The sequence below is a fragment of the Corylus avellana genome, chromosome 7 (genome assembly GCF_965113065.1).
Source record: "Corylus avellana chromosome 7, dhCorAvel1.hap1.2, whole genome shotgun sequence".
In the NCBI taxonomy this organism is placed as follows: Eukaryota; Viridiplantae; Streptophyta; class Magnoliopsida; order Fagales; family Betulaceae; genus Corylus; species Corylus avellana.
In genome coordinates, this window is record NC_142496.1 from 14285216 (window position 1) to 14309499 (window position 24284).

The window sequence follows — 24284 nt, forward strand, 5'->3', positions numbered from 1 at the left end:
AGTGATCTGATTCACGAATACACTTGTTTTCTTGTTTTGCTGTGTCCTCGATTTTGCATCCTTTGTTTATCCAGAGTTCTCTCCCTGCTTGACTGAGTCTAGGGTTTGCACCCTTCCTTGTATTTTTCCAAGGTTTTCTCCCTGTATAGCTGAGTCCAGGGTTTGCACCCTTCCTTGTTTTTTTCCTGGGGCATTCTCCCTGTCTAACTAAGTCCAGGGTTTGCACCCTTCCTTGTTTTTTTCCTAGGGCTTTCTCCCAGTCCAACTGCGTCCAGGGTTTGCACCCTTCTTGTTTTTACCTAGGTTTTCTCCCTGTCTAACCATGTCCAAGGTTTGCACCTTTCTTTCTCTTTGAATCCCACTTTGTTCTTTTTCCAAGAGTACTGCTTTGTTCCAAGATTTTTCCAAGGGTTGTCTCCCTTTCCTTCCTATAAGATGAGAAGCTTGCCATTGGGCCCGGTGGTCAATTTGACCAAGGGTTCTCCGACGCTCAAGTCAGTTTTTATTCATGAATTTTTGAAATGAAAAGGAAACTAAAAGAAATTACATAAACTTTAAATCACTGATAATATTTCTTTAGGTGATCTGCATTCCATGTACTTGGCAGTGGTCTCCCTTCCATGTCTTGTAGATCACCTTGCCGATGACTCCGAATGACCTTGTATGGTCCTTCCCATGTTGGTCCGAGCTTGCCTTTTGCTGGATTTCTGGTTGCTATGCTGACTTTCCTCAGAACCTAGTCACCTATTTTGAACTGTCTGGGTTTGACTCTATTGTTGAAATATTTGGCTGTTCTGTGTTGGTAGGTAGCCATCGTTGCTTGTGTCATCCCTCTTCTCTTATAATAGGTCCAAACTTAATTTCATACCTTTTTTCTTTTAGTCCCAGGTTGTAGTGTGTTACTCAGAAGTTGACGAAACCAACTTCAACTGGAATAACTGCCTCGGATCCGAAGGCTAAAGAAAATGGAGTTTCTCCTATTGGTGTACGAACAGTTGTTGTAACATCCCACCCCAATGACACACAATATTGTCCGCTTTTGGCTCCCCTCGACCCAGTCTTCCCAGGAGGTCACCCATCCTGGTACTACTCTAGCAGAAGCATGCTTAACTGCGGAGTTCTGATGGGATCATGATCATCACGGCTTTAAAATGCGTTGTTGTCATTAATGGTGTAGTATACATTTAAGCACATCCCCATCTCCATACCCAAGCGATGTGGGATGTCACAATCACCCCTTCTTAGGACCCAGCGTCCTCGCTGGCGACCCTCATGGGATTAGCCCATTCTTGGCAGTCGCCCCAGCAAGCGCCCGCTAGCGACCTTCATGGGCTTGTACACGCTCCTCCCATCTCAAGCTGGGCAATGGCGCAGATACCAATTGTAACATCCCACCCTAATGACACACAATATTGTTCGCTTTTGGCTCCCCTCGAACCAAACTTTCCAGGAGGTCACCCATCCTAGTACTACTCCAGCAGAAGCACGCTTAACTGCGAAGTTCTGATGGGATCATGATCATACGGCTTTAAAACGCGTTGTTGTCATATGGGTGTAGTATACATTTAAGCACATCCCCATCTCCATACCTAGGCGATGTGGGACGTCACAGTTGTTCGGTAGGACCATAGTACTTCTTGGAGAAACTCCACCAATGCTCCTTTTTTATCCTCAAGCTTCTTCTTCAATGTTTTCATCAAGGTCTTGTTTTCTAGCTTCCACTTGACCATTTGCTTGAGGGTGCCCCGAGGACAAGAAATGGTTCGCAATTGAACTCCTTGCCATTGTTGGTTACAAATGCATGAGGAATTCCGTATCTGCACATACTGACTTCCAAAGGAAATTTCTTATGTTCCCGGCAATTATGGTTGCCAAAGCTTCAGCTTTTGCTCACTTCGTGAAGTAGTCAATGGCAACCACTACAAATTTTCAACCTCCTTTCCCTATTGGTAGAGGCCCTAAGAGGTCAACACCCCATTGCGCAAAAGGCCATGGTACCGACACAGGGCTTAGCTCCTCTGGAGGGTTGGTCATTACTTTGTCGAATCATTGGCACTTGTTGCAATGCTTCACCACTTCACTCGAATCTTTGTTCATTCCGGGCCAATAATACCCTGCTTGAATAACTTTATGGGCTAAAATCCTTCCTCCAGAGTGAGTACCGCAAATACCTTCATGAATCTCTCTTAGCACGTAGGAGGCCTTGGATTTTGATAGACATTAAGTAAAGGAAGAGTATACCCTCTTCTATACAAGGTCTCGTCAATCAATGTATACCAGGCGGCTTGGATGTGAATCTTCCGAGCCAACTTGTTGTCGGAAGGCAATTTACCTTCTCTGAGAAATTGCACTATATCGTGGCTCCATTCCGGATCTCCCCACTCCTCTTCAATACATGCTATCTGGGCTATCCGAGTGATTGAAGGTTAGGCTAGTTCTTGAACTAGGTGTCTAGCTGCATTAATTTCTTCATCCGTAGAGGCGCCAATGCGGGCTAATGCATTTGCATGTGTTCTCTTCCCGAGGCACCTTTGTGAACACTATTTTGTCGAAAACTCAATAGCTTCCTTCACTTTGGTTAGGTACTGTTTGCATTTTCTCTCCTCAGGTTTCGTATTCTCCCTTGATGTGCCCGACCATTACTTGGGAATTACTTCTAACTTCTAAGCTCTTTACTCCCATTTCCCGAGCCATATTCATTCCAACAATTATAGCCTCGTACTCGGCTTCGTTGTTAGTGGTGGTGAACTTTAATTGTATTGCTACTTCGCATGCTTCTTTGTTGGGCCCTTTGAGTATGACCCCGACTCCGCTGTATTTCGGGTTGAAGATCCGTCCACACATGCTACCCATGTTTCTCCTTGAGGCAACTCTTCCTTTAACGCCGAACTCTCTGCTGTCGGAGATATGGCTAGGTATAAGTACAGAGCTTCGCCTTCTACCGGTCGGCCTATCAAAGGAGGGTTCCTGAGATATTCTTTCAACTCTCGGAATGGTTTATCACAATCCGGTCCCCAAGAGAAGGCTTTTTTCAAAATTTTAAAGAAAAGAAGACATTTGTTGGTGGATCTGGAAATAAACTGATTTAACGCAACTACTCTTCGAGTTAATTGTTGTAGCTGTTTGGTACTTTAAGGTGTCTACATTTCCAACACCACTTTTATTTTCTCAGGATTTGCTTCGATTCCTCTTCTTCAGACAATGAATCCCAAGAACTTTCCCAAGGACACACCAAACGCGCATTTCGATGGATTAAGTTTCATATCGTAGCGGCTTAGAGTGTTGAAAGCTTCAGACATGTCAGCAATATGGTTAGCTACTTGTGTACTTTCCACTAGCATGTCATCCACATATACTTCCATGTTACATCTCAATTGCTCCCGAAACATCTTGTTAACCAACCTCTAATATGTAGCCCTGGCATTCTTCAATCCGAAGGGCATTACCTTTTAGTAGTATAGGTCTTTATTGGATATTTGATTGTAGCTCGAGAATGCGTCCATGAAACTTTAAAGCTCATGCTTGGAAGTCAAGTCTACCAGCAAATCTATCAGGGGTAATGGGTAATAATCTTTAGGACATGCCTTCTTTAAATCGGTGAAGTCAACACACATCCTCCACTTCCCGTTAGACTTCTTTACCAATACCACATTGGCCAGCCAAGTGGTGTATTGGACTTCTCTGATGAACCTAGCTTCACATAGTTTGCTTACTTCCTCGATTGCTGCTATGCTATTCTCGGCCAAATATCCTCTCTGCTTCTATTGTACTTGTTTATAGCTCGGATCTACATTCAACTTGTGCACTATTATTGATAGAGATATTCCCGGCATGTCTTTGTGGCTCTATGCAAACACATCGTTGTTCTTTCGAAGGAAAGATACCAGCTATTCCTTTAGTGTAGGATTTAATTCAGATCTGACCCTAGTAATTATGTCCGACTCACCAACTGAAAACTCCTTTAGATCTTCGACTGGTTCACCGCCCTGTAATTATTATCTTCCTCCTTCATGGTTTTCTCCTAGGATTGATGTCTCGAAACACTCTTTCATTGAAATGTTGTAGCATTGCCGAGCAACTCATTGTTCTCCTCTTACTTCTCCAACTCCGTCGTTCGTTGGAAATTTCATTTTGAGATGCAGAGTTAAGGTTATACCTTTAAGCTCATTAAGTGTCGTTCTCCCTATAATGGCGTTGTATGATGATGGCCGGTCTACTAGCAGAAAACGCACCATTACCGTGGCTTGTCTTGGGTATAATCCGGTCATGACTAGTAATTCAATTGATTTGACCGGTTGCACATGTTCTCCCGTGAATCCCATCAAAGGGCAACTGGTTGGAACAATTTTTTCCTCTCCAAGGTTTAACATTTTGAATGTTGACCAATAGAGGATGTCTGCTGAGCTCCCGTTATCCACCAAAATACGATGGATGTTGTGATTAGCCACAGTTAGCGTAACTACTAGGGCGTCTGTGTGCGGGAGCGATACATCTGAATAGTCATCGTCAGAGAATCCGATCACCATTGAGTCCCTCCTGGACTGCTTCATAGGTCTCTCTATGGCATACAATTCATGAAAATTTATTTGGCAGGCATATGCCTTCCTTGCCCTTCGCGATTCACCTCCACCCACGAACCCACCTATGATTGTATGAATTTCAGGGGTCGTTGCCCGATTCTGATGTTCTCAGGCGTGGTGTACGTGCTCCCGTCTAGGTTCGCTCCACCTTCCTCGACCTTCCCGAGGATGTCTATCCCAACCTCTACGACCCTCTACTGGACTTCTACTTCTGTATTGTTCCCTTTGCCGGTGGTTCCGAGGGTTTCGGTAACTCACTTCTCGAACGTAGTTTTCCTTGTAGACGACTGCTCCCCTCTATTCTCCCAAAAATAGGACTAACTTATCATTTTTGATGAACTTCTCGATGAGAAGTCTTAATGCTATACAACCCTCCCTGTAATGACCGTTCGCCTTATGGAACTCGCAATATATGTCCCGATTTTGAGGTGGCGGGGCACCCACTATTCTCGGAGGATTTTGGTATTCCGGATCTTTCTTAACTTCCATTAAGACCTTGGAAATGTTGGCATTGAGAGGTGTGAAAGTGTAATCACTGAACCTCTTCTTGAAAGGTCTCGATTCATCTACTTTTCCGTTCTCTTTTTTTTTTTTTTTTTTTTTTTTTTTTTTTTTATCTTTGATAAGTGCCAAATATTCAATATTTGGACCCCTTTATTTACATTAGTTAATCCTTTAGTTGTGTCCTTATTTAATGTTTTGTGTTAGTTTTGTGTTTTTAGTATTTTGTAGGTCATTGAAGAAAAACTACAACTTTAAAGGAAAAAATGCAAAGTTTGGAAAAAAGCATACTTTGAGAAGATCTAGATGATGTGGTTAAGTTTAACCAAATCCAAGAAAAGGTTAAATTGGATTAAAAATCAGATTGGATTAAAGTTCAGATTGCATAAAATTTCGGATTGGATTCAAATTTAGATTCTGCATATGTCTCAATATTTTCACCATAACTTTCTGCTCAAATATCAGATTGAAGTGATTCAAGCAGTATTGGAAAATTAACTCAAAATACTACAGTTCATTGTGAAATAGGATTTTCCTAATTCGGATGGTTACTATGCCATCGTTTTGTATAAGGAAATTCTGTCTAAAATTTTATTCTATAATAGCAAAGATTATGACAAGAATTGGGTGCCGGATTCTCTATTACAATTGCACTATAAATGTATATCCCAACGGGCAACACCAAATTGCTAACTTATTCCAATTGAATAAGGGAGGCAAAAGATGTAAGCCAATTTTTTTTTAAGCAGACTGTTTTAAGATTGTCATGCATTTAGGATGACGTAGTAGTGAATAAAACCAGTCATTCTTTTTTTAATAAGTGTTGATTCAAAAGCTGATTATCAAATTGCATGGCAGTAGTATAACAGCCTACTAAAAAAGCATTACTCGATGTGTATTCCATAATACACTAATCTATATAAAAATAAAAAAAAGGTGGAAAGTTAATATCATTTAAATCATAACGGCTTATTTCTATAACCCCCGCAATAAAATGACACAAATCTGAACGAATCCTATTCCGATTTCAGACTTCTATTTTAACTGGGAAACAGACCTCCGAATTATCTAGGTTTAATAGGGTTTCTAGGACTTTCCTAAGCCTATAAATAGACTTCTTTGCATTTAAGAAAAGATATAGAATTTCAGATAACAAAATTCTACAGTTTTTCTCCTTTTAGTTTAGGTTTTCTTTAGATTTAGGTTTTATTTTTATGTGGAGCTAAATTTCCAACTAAGGTTGGGGATGAAGCCTCACCGATGAAAAACATCAACACTTTCATGTAAGTCTTTATTTATATGATTTTATCGAGTTTCATACTTCAACTGTTTTACTTATTTTCAATGTGTGGAGTGATTTTATGGATATCTTTTGTGATTCAAGGATACACTTGATGATTTAAGATAATTTCACATAATTGATTGCTTGATTTGATTTGCCTAAATAATTGGATATCCCTTGTGATTTGTTTTATGGATACATTTGGTGTTTCAATTAAGATTGGATATCTTTTGTGATTTACGGATACATCTAATGATTTAATTGATATTGGATTCCTCTTGTGATTTGTGCAATGAATGGATACATGGGATGTTTTTGATTAATTGTTTGAAGCATAGTAAAACATATATAAGATTTTAATTGTGAGAACTTCAAATTAATATTGATAAATATGGAAGTATGTTGTTATGATTCGGTGAGTGTGAATTCTCAAACCTTAGTATTTTATCTCTTAGTTTATTTTAATTAGTTTATGTTTGTCTTTTAATTTTTAAAACCAAAATCAAAACCCTTTTTGGAACTAGATTAGGATTTAATTAGTTTAGATATAAATTGCTCTTTCAAAAACATAATTCTCTGTGGATTCAACCTCGTACTTGCAAAACATTATATTGCAAACGATTCGTGTACTTGCAAGTATATTAAATAAATTTGCACAACAATCTTCGAATTTTTTGGGCAACTTCCAAGCGATCTCATTGCCTTCAATATTTCCTCTTCATTGATGAATTCCTCCACTTTGTCCAGCAAGTCTTGGAGGTTGTCAGTCTATCTTCGTGCGAGCTTTCTCATCACTGGCTCCTTGGGAGAGATGCCTTGGTAGATGGCGGAAAATACTACGCCGTCAATGGGGTCTTCCACCTTCAACTTTTCCAGATTGAACCGGATCATGAATTCCTTGGGACTTTCCCCTTTGTATTGATGGAGTGTCAAGAGGTATCCGGAAGGCTTCTTTCTATCCGAGATCCTAAGAACTGGATCAAAAATATTCGTGCGAGGTCTTCAAAGGTGCTGCTTATGGAGTTGGGCATTAACCTTCGGAACCATTTTCTAGTGTTCCCTGAGAGAGTCATGGGAAAAGCTCTGCATGCCATTTCATTGGGTGTTGCATGGAGTGCCAGGTGCATCCAATAATTCTCCAAATGCTCGGTTGGATCCTCGACTCCATCGTAGCTCGGAATCTAGGGAACTTTGAATTTGTCTGGGAGTTGATGATCGGTTACTTGCTTGGTGAATGGCATCTCTATCCCTACGAAAAGCTTGCTGACTACAGCGGCTTTATGTTTTTCCTTCGGCTCCATAGCCGTGCATCACATTGCCAAATCTACCAAGGCCTTATTGACCTCGCTTTGTGGAGTGGTCACCAGCTGATTTTGTTGAACAGCCGATGGTTGGCCTTTTTCAGGTTCCTCCATTTTTCGCGAATTTTCTCCTTTGTGAGCGTTTTCTTGAATGCTGCGCTCTGGGTTACTCTTCTCCCTCCGGTTATCTTCCCCGCGATTATTTTCTTGACGACTGCCTCCACACTGACGATGGCGGCTTTCACCCTGGTGATTGCAGTCATCCAAGTGATGGCTGTGATTTTCTTGTTCCTCCAAATGCCTGTTCCAGTTCAGATTGGGACTATGTTGGGAAGCGGTGGAGTAAGTCCTCATTCTGTTGAACCAGAAGAGCTACCTGAGTTTCCAGAGTTGCGATGCACTCCTCATCCCCTCCGATTTGGGGGGTTGTTGGTGGTCGTTGGTTGGTTTAGATTGCTGATTCTTCATGGTGAGCTTGACTTATGGATCTTGTGTTCACCATTGCGGATTTTGATTTTGTAAGAACGAATAGTCATTCCCACAGACGACACCAAACTATTAGTACGGTTTCCGGTATGGTGGACCCAATGGGTGAGATTGTAATTTTGGATGCTGCTTCTCCTTCAATCTGCAAGATAAAAGCGAGGTTAAGAGAATACACCGGGGGTGTTCCGGCGGATCCTCCTCTGATGCTAAAGTTAGCTCCTTTCTGAGTTCTGTATAGTGTTTTGTGAGAATGAATCATGTACCTGTCTTCTTGATATCTTGGCCTTTTTATAGATAGGATTTGCATACGTAGTTATGGTGGCCAGACGGAGGATCCGGGATTTGGCCTTAATGAATAGGAAGGCTGATATTACTGTTCCTTGACCGTTATGGTTAATGTGAAATTGCTCCTGGAATTGATGCATATCTCATGGCTTGTAACTGCTATTACATTCAGTGTCAATCCAAAGGTGATCCATAACTGTTCCAATAATCAATGAATATCCGAGAATACATGCAACGGTCGACGTGATCAATGTGTTTTGTTCCTGTAGCTGTTGGTCTTAAATGATATGTAGAGTAGATCTTTATCCTACTAGCTTGCTTGATAGATGTTGTGGGCTTGATGCTTATGATAGGCTCGGGTGTATGCCGTTGTGAGATACTGTGAGATGGTGATGAAGTCATCTATGTCTCCGTATTGGGCTTCATTCTAGTAGGCCTATCCTGACACTTTGAGCTTTTTCCTCAAATTGCCAGATCTGAGGCCCATGGGTTTGAGTCCCAAATTTATGTGCAACAGGGTGGAAAAGAAAAATTAATCAAAAACTTATCCATAGATCTCTTCGCTAAATTTGGCGAAGCACTTTAGATATGAATGTAGATGAAATGCAAAATACATCTGATTTCGAAAAGCTGGTAGAAATGTTTTTTTTTTTTTTTTTGGTAAGAATTTGATTAATCCATTTACAAAGAATTATTTATTTATTTATGGATAAGCTTCTTTTATAACTAAACAAAACAAGTACAACAAACTCTCCAGCAAAGACTGGACCTCGGTTGCTAAATCAGCAACTCCACTAACAACTCAAAATCCTATACTTGTGCAGAAGCCAAGAAACACCAGAATATGCAGAAACAAACCTCTGCAACACCAAAACACTGTCGTTGACAAAACAACCAGCATGCAAAATCATATACAAAACATAACTAAATTCTTGTCCCCAACCACCACATTAGCATTTAAGGAGATTTGCCGGCAAATTCTTGTCCTAATTTCCCACACTACTTGTTTAACTATTCTTTCCTCTGTCTTAATATCATTTCTTATATATATATAGTCGTGAGGGTAGTCATTGGATCGAAGAACAAGTACACAACTCATTAGGCAAAGAGACCCACCACAACAATTATAACAAATAATGATTTATTAGCAACTGATTCAAGGCGCATAATGATTGTAACCACATGCTTAAAATTAGCCACGTAGAGAAATATATTACTTATTAAATAAGGAGAGACATGTGAAGACGAATCTTAATTCTGATATTAGTGGGTCATATGACTATAAAAACAACTTATTTGCCCACTTTAAAGGTGTAAGAGAATCATAATGGTGTCTTCGAGGGGTAGCTCAATCGGCTGTGGACCACGCCTAATAAAGCGAAGGTTAGTAGTTTGAATCTCCTCGCTCCCTTCCCTTATATGGACATGTGAAAAAGGAAAAAAAAAAAAAGGAAAAAAAAAGAGAGAATCATAACGGTCAAATGGCCTTCAGCATGTGATATCATATCAACCATGGTTGATATGATTGATTTATAACATATCATGGAATGTTGGTCGTGTCGTTATGTTCCACACGGTTTTTCATTTAAGGGTCGTATATGGCTTAAGTATAGCCTTCAGCATGTGACTCATAAGCTCATTGGCACCCTCTCTTTACAAGCTGATTTCTAAAGATGAATTCTACCAAAAGTTTGTACCTAAAACACTAAATCACGGGTTTGAGTCACAAAGGACATGACCTATGATATAGAATAGGCCGCCATAGACGCTAAATTTGAAAGCGTAGTGATATATGTGTGTGTTACGATCCTAAGTGTCCTACAAATTATTATTATTATTATTATTATTATTATTATTATTATTATTATCTTGTCAACCACAATATTTACATTATCTTTTTTTGGTTGCATTGGTAATACTTGAATGTACATTTTATTTTAGGGTTAAATGCAATTTTAGTCATTGTAGTTTAGAGTTTTGACAAATAGTTCATTGAGTTTTAAAAAATGATTAATTACTTCCTAGGTAACCAAAAAAATTGAGGTGGTGGTTCGGCCACCTCAATTTTTTTTTTTTTTTTTTTTTGGTTAGTTTGGACACTCCCTTTGGCCTGCTTGATTCGTACTGATGTAGCACATTAAAAGATTTCGTCAACTATTTTAACGGTAGGAACTATTCTGTCCATTTTTCTAGCTAAGATCATGAACTGATTTGTTTTTTTTTGCTTACCTTAGAGAGTGATTAATCACTTTTTAAAACTCATAGAACTATTTGTTAAAACCCCAAACCACGTGGACCATAAATGCATTTATCCCTTTAATTTAACTTATTTGAACCAAAAAAAAAAAAAAAATTGTACTTTACTATTTGATGCATACATGTCTGAATTCGCTTTAAAAGTTCACATATTTGCCTTCTCAAGCATATATATAAAAATGATTTCTTAGAAGATATTTTTCGTCATCTGGCTCATACGAAAAAATAACAGAAAACGGTCAACATACAACTTTTGACAATCTCAAGCAATTTGAAAAAATAAACTTAAACTTGAAAAAGAGAAATCTTTTTCTAAAACTAAAAAAGCTTCTTTTTTTTTTCACTATTATTTTTGGACGCATCAAACATCGAAAAATATGAAAAATATTTTAAAAAAATTTATTTTATGCACACGAAACAAATGAAGATATATACTAGAATATAAGGCTTCGAATACGAAAACTTCACAAAAAGGAGACGCGTGCATTCCATCATCAAAATTATCTAGGGTCAATTTAGATTTCAGGTAACAGATCGGAGTGAAGAAAAGTTATATGTAGAGTGCTCATCTTGTTTACTTTCTTTACTCATTTTCAGAAAAAGAAACTTCAAATATTCTACAACATGCTCAAAGTAGCATGGAGAGAGAGAGCCTACTGTTGCTGAAGCTTATGCAGTGGAATTTAGAAGGGAGTTGGGAGATGCCTTGCAAATTGTAAATGCGGTCAAAGCAGCGAACAAAAATTGGAGCAAATTTAGCCATATAGTAGATAGTATTAAAGAAAATGAAAAAAGTTTTTTTTTTTTTTTTGTGAATTTGTAGGATTGAACATGTTAAAAGATACGCAAATTTAGTGGCTCATATCTTGGTTAGAGAAGCCATTGTGTATTGTAGTCGGGAAGCAAATTACCGCTGGTTGATTAATGATTTTGTCAATAAAGTATAATTTTGTTTCAAAAAAAAAAAAAAAAAACTATGGAGAGAGAGAGAGGGGATGGATGAATGTGTTATTTTCAAAATGATTAAGGCTTCCTTGTATTCTTCCTTTTAATGATGATTATGCCAGATAGTAATGGGTTACCCAACACAAACCCCACATATTTTCATCGTGTTGTAAACCCATGCTAGCTCCTGGCTTCATTACTTCGCCATTTATGAGAAATGCTTGTTTGGGATTTAGAGCATTAATTCAAGATGAAAAATTGCCCTATTTACTATATATATTCCGAAACTCATTTTTAATCTTTTACTTCACAATCATACCGATGACAAGTCAAGTCACTTGTAAAATAGAGAAAATTGTCAATAGGTCTGTTGGTTCTATGGGGATCAGAGACACTTTAATGCTTAAATTAACATGGCATTTGAATAATATTTTTACAATAAGGCAATAAGGTAAAGTTTTTTGGGAGATCAAGAGTCTTTTTTTTTTTTTTTTTGATGCTATGCTTCCTTTTATATTGTTTTATATAACTGCTCTCCTTATTAATGTTCCACGTTCATGTAACAGGAGAGAAATTGAGCAGGAGTATCAGGATCAAGAGATTTTGGGGAGTGTGCCTCTTCCAAGAGGAGGTTTGAAGCAACCCTATTTATTTTTTGTCTTTCTTTTATTTGGTATTTTAAAAAAAATGAAAAATGGTATTTTTTTCATAATAATGTCATTTTTTTTAAGAAAATGTCATTATTTATTTTTTAAAAAATACTAAATAAAAGAAAGGCCAAAAATAGATAGGGTTGCTTTAGACATTTTTTCCATTTTCCATTTTATTTTTTTTAGAAAAAAAAAAGAAGGTAAAAGTTGGACTTTTGTTGGGCAAAAAAATTGGGCCTTTAGCATTTCTCTCTAATGGATGTAGTTTTATCCATGTTGTGGTTTTCTGAGTAGCTCACACGTCATTTGGCAAAAAATTCTAGAGAGAGCTTCTCTCTCTTTTTTTTTTTTTTTTTTTTAATAACACAAAGAAAAACTTTAAGAGGAGAAAATATGTAGATTTAGATTTTTTCACCTCCCTTTTCATGGTAGCAGTGCTCGGTGTCTTCTCTGTATGCTCCACCGGTCTCCGTTTCTTGCACGTTGCCTTAGATCTAGTTTGTAGATCTAGATCTAGATCTAAATCTAGTCTTTTCAACCTTATATCTGATTGTCTTCTTCAGTTAAGGTGTGTCTTCCGAAGGGATGTCTACGATGTTGTGCTCCTCCAGTGCTGCTTGTGGGGTTTTTATTTTTTGTTTTTTATTTTATTTTGTTTGTCTTAGCCTTCGGGTTAAGGATGGAGTAGATCGGTGTGTGGGTTTTTTTTTTTTTCAGTTTCTAGTTGTTTTTTATTTTTGTTCTATATTTAGGCTACCTATATCCTAGATTTAGTCTGCATAAAGCATATATGTTCCTTAAATGTAATTGTACATGGGTTAGCGGAAGTTGAAGTCATTTTTATGGCTTTGTAATCTTCATAGTTTTTTGCTATGATTTTTCAGAGCTATATGCTCTGTGATATAAGAGTTTTATGCTCATGAAATTTCATCAATGGAAGTTCCATATTAAAAAATAAAAATAAATAAAAAAGTTTTATAGATATAAACTTATTTGAAATTGGTTTGGAGGAAATTTCTTTTAATAGACTCTAATAAGTGTCAAGTGTCATCTAACATGTTTGAATTTCTTGAAAATCAATTAAATCATCTTACATTTTTGAGTTTTTTGAAATTTCATTTAACCTACTCTAATATATATAATCATTGATTTCATGACTCATATTATTTTTCTTATTTATTATTTCTAGAAAGCCAAAGAAAAGTCATGGTAATGTGATTGATATAGTAGTATGACTGGCCTTTAATAATATGCAATACATACTATCACTTGTAAAATTTGCATATAAAAGTCATGAACTATATTATTCAAAAAAACAAAAGAAAGAAGAAGAAGAAAAAGAAGAAATGTACAGGTTTTATACGGCTAAACATGAAAACGAAGAAAATAAATCAAACGGATATGCAGTTTAGTTTTGGTAAATGAAAGAAAAACTCACTGTTACTATTTATTCCTAAAGCTTAAGCTAATAGAAAGAGATAAATTTAATCATTACTTTAATACTCCATCTCACGTGTAGGTTCAAACTTTCTTTTAATATGTGAAATTCAACACATAAAATATTTAATTTAAATGTGGGGTCTGGAGTCAAGGTTCGATCCCAGAACCTTTGGCTCTGATACCATATTAAATTGCTACTTATTTTAAAAGCTTAAGCTAATAGGAATAGATAAATTTAATCATTTAATCATTACTTTAACAGTATATATATGGTTTTTCTTTATTGTCATTTTTGGTTTAATTTTTAAATACTTTTGTATCAAACAACCTTTTACACTTAAAAGAAAGTAACAATAAGGATATTTTGAGAAGCATAAATAATTCATATAGGATACATATATAAAAATAAATTGATGATAAACGCCACGTTACTGGAATCTCAGCTTTCTGGTTCTATTTGGAACCAAAACTCATTCATCCAAAAGAAAAGAAAAACTCCAACCCAATCACCTATGAATGTGATTATGTGAATGTGAAGGAAAATGTTAGATTCTTCGAACTAAACACCACGATAGCTTTCCCCTTCTGTTTGAACCTCATTCATCCAAAAGGAAAGAAAAATTCCAAACCCAATCAAGAATATATAATTCTGTAGATGGGAACAAACACCACCAAGCCAGATACATTAAGTATATTGCTCAAGCAATCGAACATGAGATATCTAATTCCTGAGACACGATGAATTAACAAGGAGAAAATGTCTAAGAAGGTTTCTTCACAAGGTCAATTTTTTTTTTTTTTTTTTTTCTCTTGGTGTTGTGAACACTAGGCACAACCTTTTCTTTAAAAAATGTGTATGGAGTTGGAAGGAGAATGGGTGATCAGAGAAGCCCACCACAACACTCAATTAGACCCTGTGGTCCTCCTCAGGAGTGCACCCCAAGTTAATATTCCCCCCTGCACATTTCTCACATGGAATTTGCTTTTATGACCAATTGGTCATCCCTTTTTTTTAAAAAAAAAAAAGAAAAGAAAATAGTAATGTCACAATTTACATTTTTATTTTACAACTAATCTGCATTGTTAATGTGGCAGTCCCAACCCACCTTTTTTTTTTTTTTTTTTTTTTTTTCAAATATATAATGACTAATCCAAAAATTGGTTAAAACTATCAAGTCAACATTGTTATAATATATTCCTATATATGATTCCATTAGGGGATTTGGTTCTAGCATTCATTGTAGGATTTGATTCTAACATTCATTGTAATGAAATCAAATCATATGTGAATACATTTAAATCTGATTTGATTTGATCTCCATTCCTCATAATTATAGCCTCTTTGTATTGTAACTCATAAAGTGAATAAGAACATCATGTAATTTGATGGGAGTAATGTTAGAAGTCTCTCTTGTATCACTCTATAGCTTTTAAAATTATAATTAGGCTTGTGATTGATCATTATTAGATTTTGATCAAATGATAATTTTAAATACTATCTCATTTTTAGAGTTACATAAGAGTGACTTTTAAAATTACTCGTTTGATTGAGACATGCATTGAAACATAACCCAAGGGTTGGGAAAACGAGTTAATATATACTCAACCATGGCTTAGTGAAGTAAGAAACAAACCCGCATCAAAGAAACATAGCCAGAGCAATCGTACATCTTCCTCTTACGCAAATAGTAATCTGCTTTATAAAATCAAAAGTTGCCAAATAAAATAAAGAAAAATGAAAATGATATTAGTTTACTTCATTGTCAAATTAACAAATTCCTTCTCTTTTTACTTTTTTAATTCCCAATTAGTGGGGCCAGGAGACATTATAAAGAAGCTTTGCTATGCATTACATTCATAAGCCTCTTGCTAAATTGCCCAAGTTAATAAAACAACACACATTATTCACATTTGGCAACCAGCTTGCTTCTCTGTGCTGCCACTTAATTGGCTTAGAGGCTAGAGTTCATGCACTTGTCAGTGACCATGTAATACTCTTTTATTTATTTATTTATATGTGTTTTAGAGTTAATTATCACATTACATTACATTATTGTTATTTTGTTGTGGATCTTAAATATTAAAAATCTAATAAGCCACGTATTTTTTTGTAGTACACAAAAAAAGTGAAACTTGTGAGTTTAAAGGAGTGCAAGGTGATCAACCTGTCGTCATAAACGGTAAGAATATGGACGGCCATAGTTGCTGCAGCAAACAGAAGGTTAAACGTGGGCTATGGTCTCCTGAAGAAGATGCGAAGCTCAACACTTATATCTCCACCCATGGACATGGAAGCTGGAGCTCTGTTCCAAGGCTTGCTGGTACGTAATTGCTTTCTTTCTCTCTCTCTCTCTCTCTCTCTCTGTTGCAAAATCCTTTGTTCTTGCTGAGTGGTTGAATATATTGCAGGCTTGCATAGGTGTGGAAAGAGTTGCAGATTGAGATGGATAAACTATCTAAGGCCAGATCTTAAAAGGGGTTCCTTTTCTCCAGAAGAAGAACAGATCATCATTGACATTCATAGGATTGTAGGCAACAAGTAAGAATCCTTCCTCGAACAAGGGATAGCAAAAGAACATTTTCTATGAGATTTCTTCTTCCTCTTCTTCTTTGAGTTAAAACTGTAGTTTTAAATGTGAAACAGCGATTTTATCAAACACTTTGGCTGCATTTTTAATAGCTTTTTGTCTGGTTGTTATTAAAGATGGGCTCAGATAGCCAAGCATCTCCCGGGAAGAACAGACAACGAGGTGAAGAATTTCTGGAATTCATGCATCAAGAAAAGGCTAATCTCACAAGGGTTGGACCCAAACACTCATAATCTGATATCACAAACCCATCAACAACCCATTCCAGAATTTTTTTCTCTGACTAATTTTCAGCTTACAGATGCTTCCATGGAAACGAAAACACCCAATAATTCCTCGTCTTCCTCTTCTTCGGTGAACCCATCAGGGATTGAGCTCACAAATCATGAGAACTGTTTCTGGGGCGCCACTCATGAACCCTCTGAAGCACCAATATTGGAAGGAGAGCCGCCATTGAGACAAGAAGAAGAGGAGAATAAGGAGGAGAAATATTCTGATCAAATGGGTGATCAGATCATGGATACTTCATTTGATAGCTTTAACTTTGATCTTGGGTTTGTGGAGTCTACAGTTATGTCTGGATTAATGCATCATGATTTGAGTTGTGTGGATGATCTTGCATGGGACTAGCTAGCTTAGCTATATATACTAGGCTTTCATGTGTGTATATTGCTAGATTTTGCTTAATTAAGGTGCACATTATTCTACATATTTCAAGTACATTACTCTTTTTGCCCACGATCGACCAATATATAGTACCATATAAAAAGTGATCAAAAGGGTCATGGTGGTTTGTAACGTTTAGACAGAAGACAAAATGATTAAGCAATTTTTTTTTTTCAATTGATGATTATAGTTAGTGTCCTTTGAACAATAAATAGAGGTTTTTTTTTTTTTTTTTTTTTTTTTTTTTTTTCTAAGCAAATTGGGAAAAAAGGTTATAAGGATCAAAATACCAAAAACACGATGGACTCTCAACAATAAACATAAAACAAAAATTACAATGCAAATAATACAACAAAACAACAAGAAATGGGTCAAAAGATGGCCTGATCCTATCAAGAGAACACCAAACCAAAGAGCATCAGTAAGGGCATGACTATTGTGAGACCCTTCAACCCTATTTGAATTGTCAATGCAAAGGAGTATACAAGAGCATGACCTTCAAATACTCTTCAACCTAGATTGACATGTGAGAAACCATCGCTTGGGATAATCGGCTTAGTAATGCCCTATTATACTCAATTCATAATGGTTGATATTACATGTTTTAAGTAACTTTTGATATATATATTTTTTTTTCTAAGTAGCTAACATGCATTAGAATCGGCAATCAGTATAAAATAAGTGTAAAGAGTAACATTATTCTAAAATCTCTAATATTATTTATGTATTGAGTAATGTTTTTATTCACACATATTTTACGCAATGTCAACCATTAAAAATAAAAAAAAAATAAAAATAAAATAAAATAACTACTTAAATGTGGTCGTGTCCACCGATCTTAAATAGACGTGAAGAATATCATTACTCTTAATATATTATCTCTCCAAATCTCGTACGGGCAACTTCATGATTGTTTCACTAATTAATATTATTATATTTTTTTATAATCCAAACAATATTTATTGGATGGATCAGTGATCAGCATCTTGCTTTATCATTGATGCTATTTTCCTAGACTACCCTTAAATTTATGAAGATTTAGACAAAATTTTCAAATCAACGTGTCGCTTGATGCATCATTTCCGGAATTGTTCAATGACTTCTGAATCTTTGATCATTTCGGATATTCTTCTTGACGATGGTGATGGTATCGATTAGAAAATGGTCGCATCTAGGGGTGTAAACGAGCTGAGTTTGAGCGAGCTTTTCTTATTTGGGCTCGACTTGTTTAAATTTTACTCGAGCCCGAGCCGAGCTTAAGAACGAGCCAAAAAATCGAGCTCGAACTCGAGCTCATAATAAATTGAGCCGAGTTGAGCCAGTTCACGAGCTGGCTCTTATATTTAATTTAATTTATTTTTTTATTATAAATTTAAACTTCAAGTACTCTTAAATAGCTCAAGAAGCCAGCTTGCATATGAACATTTGCTTAGTCTGGCTAGCGAAGTATGGAGTTCGAGTCAATACAATAAGGCACTTGGTTTCGAAGAGAAAGGATATGCATCATTTTATAATAAAATGATGCTATTAGAAAAAAAAAAAAAAAAAAAACATCAATTTTTAATATTAATATGAGGAATTATGTGAATAACTACAAATTCGAGTTTTATATGAGCTGCTCACGAGCTTAGCCGAGTCGAGCCGAGCTAGCTTCATTTAATATTCAAGCCAGGATTCGTGTTTATGAAACGCTTCATTTAATATTCGAGTCGAGCACGAGCCGAGCTTATGCGAGCCGAGCCCGAACTTGCTCGCAAGACGCTTCGCTCACTTAACAGCCCTAGTCGCATCCATTGAGTTCATAGTGGGCCTTGGGCCTTCTTAATGGGCCTGAATGAGGCCTCAATTTTACCAAGTCTTCAAGCATTTTTTCATATTCTTCTCTTTTTATTAAATAGGGAAAAATATACCCGCCCAAACTATTACCTTATTATTAATGTTTATGTCAATATTTCTTATAAGCTATCAAAACAATGTTAATGTACAACCCAATGGCAAAAATACCATTCATAATTTTTTTTAAAAAAAAAATCTTAAAATCATAATAAAAACAAAAAATTATAAAAAATAAAAATAAATGCACTAAATCTTCCAATAAAATAGTAATGTGAAGAGAATATGTGTACATTGAAGGGAATATGTGTACTTTTTCCTATTAAATGGATATAAGAGCACATGAATATATTTGGAGTGTCTCCGTGCAATAACAGAGGAGTGCATTTAAATTGACAATATTGCCCTCCTAATGCACTAAATCTTCCACTTTATTATTATTTTTTATTTATTTTATAGATGATTTAACTCTTCCACTTGTTGCACTAATGTGAAGTAAAGACCCCATCAGTGTTATTATTGAAGGTATTATTCATGAAGGTTCGCATGGCATCATGAGCTTCAGAAAATATCCATCGGGAAGATTAGCAAGATTTAAAGATTCATTAGTAGTGTTCTCCTAATGCACTAAATCTTCCACTTTATTATTATTTTTTATTTATTTTATAGATGATTTAACTCTTCCACTTGTTGCACTAATGTGAAGTAAAGACCCCATCAGTGTTATTATTGAAGGTATTATTCATGAAGGTCCTCATGGCATCATGAGCTTCAGAAAATATCCATCAGGAAGATTAGCAAGATTTAAAGATTAGTTAGTAGTGTTAAAATATTAATTAAATATATATATATATATATATATATATATATATATTTTATCTTAATCATTCTAGTAATTCTAGAAATTCTTCTTGTCTCCCTGTTGAGTCCCTCTAAGAATGATGTAACTATTAAAATCACTATTTGATCAAAATCTAATAATGATCAATCACAAGCCCAATGGTGATTTTAATAGCCACATAATTTTTGGAGGAACTCAAGATGGACACAAGAATGACTTATAGCATTATTCCAACCATTCACCTCCATTTTAATTAAATATTCTAGGTGTTGAGCCTTATGACCTATTAAATTTTGATTTAACAAGTAGTACCACAACAACAAAGTTAAATAAATGAATTATATATATATATATATATAATTTTGTGCAGTGCAAGAGCAAACTTATATATGAAAACGAGTTCTATTTCTTTTATAATCAGGCTAGACGTGTATACGTATATAAACAAAGGAGAAATAACAAGAAATCCGTTGTAGCACTTTGGCAATTCTTATTGTTGGGTCATATTTTAGCTGGGTTGGGCCCAGTGCGAACCTGCCAGCCCATTCCTAAACACTCGGTCATTTTTGCTGTTCAAAACAAACTTACGTTCAGCAAACTTAGGCTTATATAAATTACATTATCGACACTCGGTTATCAGGCTCGGTTAGCCGAGTCTGTGGCCGGTACCGAGCATTACTCTCAGGAAATGTTAGAAATATCTAAATAAATATCTTATTTACTGCTCCTCAATATACTGTCAACACGTGGACCCTCGGTAAGTCCACAGTGCTAGATGAACAGGTGTAACCCGATGCCTATAAAAAGGGAGGTCTCCTCTCACAATTTCGGTAACTTCTTTTTACCCTAAAAAACTGAATATCCTTTGTCTCACCCATAATCTTCAAGTTAATTTTTCTCTTAAACATTGTGACTAACTTAGGCATCGGAGCTATCGCCAGTCGGACAACACCGGCAGCTTTGATCTTGTTTCTTTGTTTCCATACTCAGTTAATCCCTCAGTTGATCCCTCGGTTCTACGGGGCCCATTCCACGTCATCATTCGGAAAACTGCTCAAACAGTTTGGCGCTGTCTGTGGGAGCTCGATTTTTATCGGTTCTTACTAAATTCAATATTCCGATATGGTGAACACACCCCCACACCCAGATACACCTCCACCTCTTACCCCAAATATCCTGGAACATCACACGTTCCAAACCCCCAAACAGCCTTGTTGGAAGGCTTCATGAAGCGAATAACCGAATCTATCGAAGCTATGAAGGAGCAAAATGAAGAGATCGTCTCTAGGTTACCACCTAGAGAAGGTTCAGCACCGAAGAGAAGGTAGGAGGAATCTTTTAGGGAGCCACCACCATCAACTCGACAGCAATCAACTCAACAAGATGCTGGAAGTTCAATACAAGGGAGTCCTCATGTCTCTCGGACCAAAGAAAACTCTCACCAACAGAAGCCCAACAATGGTCCACAGCTTAGTGGCAAATCACACCATGGCGAATCCAGTCACGTCAAAACCCATGATAGCCATTCTCGGTGTAGCCATACCCGTCATGGTCAGTCACACCATGTCAAGCCTACAGAAGCTCCTGTGAATAAAGATGTTGAAGATCTCAAGGAGAAGTACGAGAAAATGGCTTTCTTGATTGAAAATGGGGAAAATTGGTCTGCCACCGAGGATCTTATGCAACACACCAATTTACCTTTTACTGATCGGATGATGAGGTTTCCGATGCCTAGTAGTTTCAAGGTTCCTCGGATTGGCGAATATCACGGGAGTGGAGATCCTTCCGACCATATGGAAAGCTTCCGAGCTCACATCATCCTTCATGAAACTCCTGACGAAATCGCTTGCCGAGCCTTCCCATTAACTCTAAGGGGAGTTGCCAAAGAATGGTTTGGGAGTCTGAGTCCTAAATTTGTTGATAATTTTGATTATCTTGGGCAGCAGTTCTTAGGACAATTTCTTGTCGTTCGAAGAAGAAAGAAAAATCCAGCATAGCTATTATCCTAGTACAAGGGAAGAACGAGTCCTTGAAGGTTTATCTGTTATGGTTCAATCGAGAGAAACTGACAGTAGAGAGTATTGAAGAACAGACCATTCTCTCAGCATTGATGCACGGTATACAGACTGAAGGGCCTCTGATGGCCGAATTGGCAAAAAAACCAAAGACAGGAACTCTTCGATAGTTCAATAACAAGGTTGAGGAGTTCATCAACCAGGAAGAAACAATCTTAGCGTTGTTGAAATCTAAAGCTGCCGAGAGTAAGCCTGCTGCTGATCCACCCATGACAAAACCGAGGGTTTTTGTCGAAAAGAAGAAGAAAGACCGCCAGAACCCAAAAACTCTGGAAAAGAAGGTTGATCTACCGCCTCGGCCAAACCAGCATCAACAATATGTAGGATGGACACCTCTAAATACGACTGTTTATAAGGTGTTCATGGAAGTTAAAAAAGATCCGAGCTTCAGATGGCCAGGAAGGATGAAATGTCCTCCCCAAAACCGCAGCACTCAGAAGTTTTGCGAATATCATAATGATCATGGGCATCAAATCGAGGATTGTATCAGTCTTCGGTTTAACATTGAAAATTTTTTGAGAAATGGAAAGTTGCTGAATTTCTTAGCTGAGGAAAACGGTAAAGGGAAGAACCCTCAAGACGGTCAGGGTCAACGGTCGAATCAGATTAATGATCGATCACGCAACCAGAGACAAAGGCGTGATGAGCCGAGGGTCTCATAGGACAAACAGCAGAGTCCCCGGAACCAAGCCAATATTGGCGAGATTCGAACCATCTCGGGAGGTCTTGCTAGTGGAGGAGAGAATCAAGTTCGGCGAGGAAGGCTTACGTCAAGCAAGCAAGAATGGAAGAAATCTTCGTGCTTGAAAAACCCTCCAAAATCCAGAAGCAGGAACCAAGTATTCTAACATTTTCGGAGGAAGATGCGAAAGAAGTCTCAATGCCACATGATGATGCACTGGTGATAACTTTGACAGTGGCCAATCATGCTATTCACCGAGTCTTGGTAGACAATGGGAGCTCGGCTGACATTCTCTATTGAACAGTTGTTCAGCAATTGGGCATTAGCCAAGAGAAGTTGAAACCTTTTCTATCACCATTGATAGGGTCTGCGGGTGAGCGTGTCCAACCCATCGGGTTGATTACTCTTCCGGTCACAGCAGGGATAGCTCCCAGGCAATCCACTATCATGGTGGGTTTTTTGGTTATCGATCGACCATCAGCTTACAATATAATCATCGGTTGTCCAGCTTTGAATCAACTGAGGACAGTGACTTCTACTTACCACTTGAAGGTGAAGTTCCCAACAACTGAAGGGGTCGGCGAAGTTAAAAGGGACCAAATTGTTGCCAGAAGGTGCTATAATACATCTTTGAAGAAATGCCCAAAGTCAGCACTTCTGACGATCGGTAGTTTGGGTGATGAGCGGAAGATGCAGCTGAGAAAGGAAATAGCCGAGCCATTGATCGACATACCTATAGCTGAAGGAAAGGTTGTGAAAGTCGGTTCTCAATTAACTTCTAAGGTTAAAGAAGTCCTTGTTCGGTTTCTCTAGCAAAACCTCGAAGTCTTTGCATGGTCTCCAGAAGACCTGCCGGGGATTGATCCCAAGGATATTGTTCATCACCTGAACATTAATCCAGAAGTTAAACTAGTAAAGCAGAAGCGAAGGAAATTTGCTCCTGACAAAAACATGGCAATTGCCGAGGAGGTTGACAAACTTCTGAAAGCTCAGTTTATCGAAGAAGCGCATTGCCCTGATTGGTTGTCCAATGTAGTGATGATTAAGAAGTCTTCTAGGAAGTGGAGGATGTGCGAAGATTTTACCGATCTTAACAAGGCTTGCCTAAAGGATAGTTTCCCACTACCCCATATCAGCTCTTTGGTTGATGCCACAGCAGGGTATGAGTTGCTGAGCTTCATGGATGCCTTCTTAGGCTATAATCAGATTTTCATGCATCCATCTGATCAAGAAAAGATAGCCTTCATCACTGACCGAGGCTTGTACTGCTACAAGGTCATGCCATTCGGTTTGAAAAATGCTGGTGCAACTTACCAAAGGTTGGTAAACAAGATGTTTCAAGAGCAAATCGGGAAGAAGATGGAGGTTTTTGTTGATGACATGCTAGTCAAGAGCAAGCTGCAGGTAGATCACGTGACAGATTTACAGGAGGCATTTAGGATATTGAAGCATTTCAAAATGAAGCTTAATCCTGCAAAATGCGCATTTGGAGTTTCATCTGGGAAGTTCCTCGGTTATATGGTGTCTAGCCGAGGAATTGAGGCCAATCCAGAGAAAATCCAGGCGGTGTTGGATATGCAATCTCCAAAAAATATAAAGCAAGTTCAACAGTTGACGGGAAGAATTGCAGCTTTAAACAGGTTCATTTCTCGGTCAACAGATAAGTGCCTTCCATTCTTTAAAATTTTACGTAAGGCTTTCGAATGGTCTGAAGAATGCGAACAGGCATTCGAGCAACTTAAGAAGTACCTGGTCAGTCCACCTCTTCTCAGCCGAGCTATTCTTGGAGAAGTATTATATTTATACTTAGCTGTATCACCAACCGCGGTCAATGCAGCTTTGATCCGCGAAGAAGAGGGTGTTCAGAAGCCGG

At 37.4% G+C, this 24284-nt stretch overlaps 1 protein-coding gene and 2 pseudogenes across 2 annotated transcripts; 1 reads left to right on the plus strand and 2 right to left on the minus strand.

Annotated features, from left to right (window-relative positions):
• Positions 1 to 2604: 2604 nt before the first annotated feature.
• On the minus strand, positions 2605 to 3362 carry LOC148584508 (uncharacterized). Its single transcript, XM_088518487.1, has 2 exons — positions 3201 to 3362; positions 2605 to 2967 (listed from the first exon to the last, which is right to left on the minus strand). The coding sequence occupies exons 1-2, from the start codon at positions 3360 to 3362 to the stop codon at positions 2605 to 2607; spliced, it is 525 nt and encodes a 174-aa protein (XP_088374613.1).
• A 1515-nt stretch (positions 3363 to 4877) lies between these two features.
• On the minus strand, positions 4878 to 7664 carry LOC148584509 (uncharacterized; annotated as a pseudogene).
• An 8250-nt stretch (positions 7665 to 15914) lies between these two features.
• Positions 15915 to 16944, plus strand: LOC132185220 (transcription factor MYB61 pseudogene; annotated as a pseudogene). The gene is made up of 3 exons (XR_015912897.1): positions 15915 to 16047; positions 16136 to 16265; positions 16431 to 16944. The product of XR_015912897.1 is annotated as a transcription factor MYB61 pseudogene (transcript).
• Positions 16945 to 24284: the final 7340 nt, after the last annotated feature.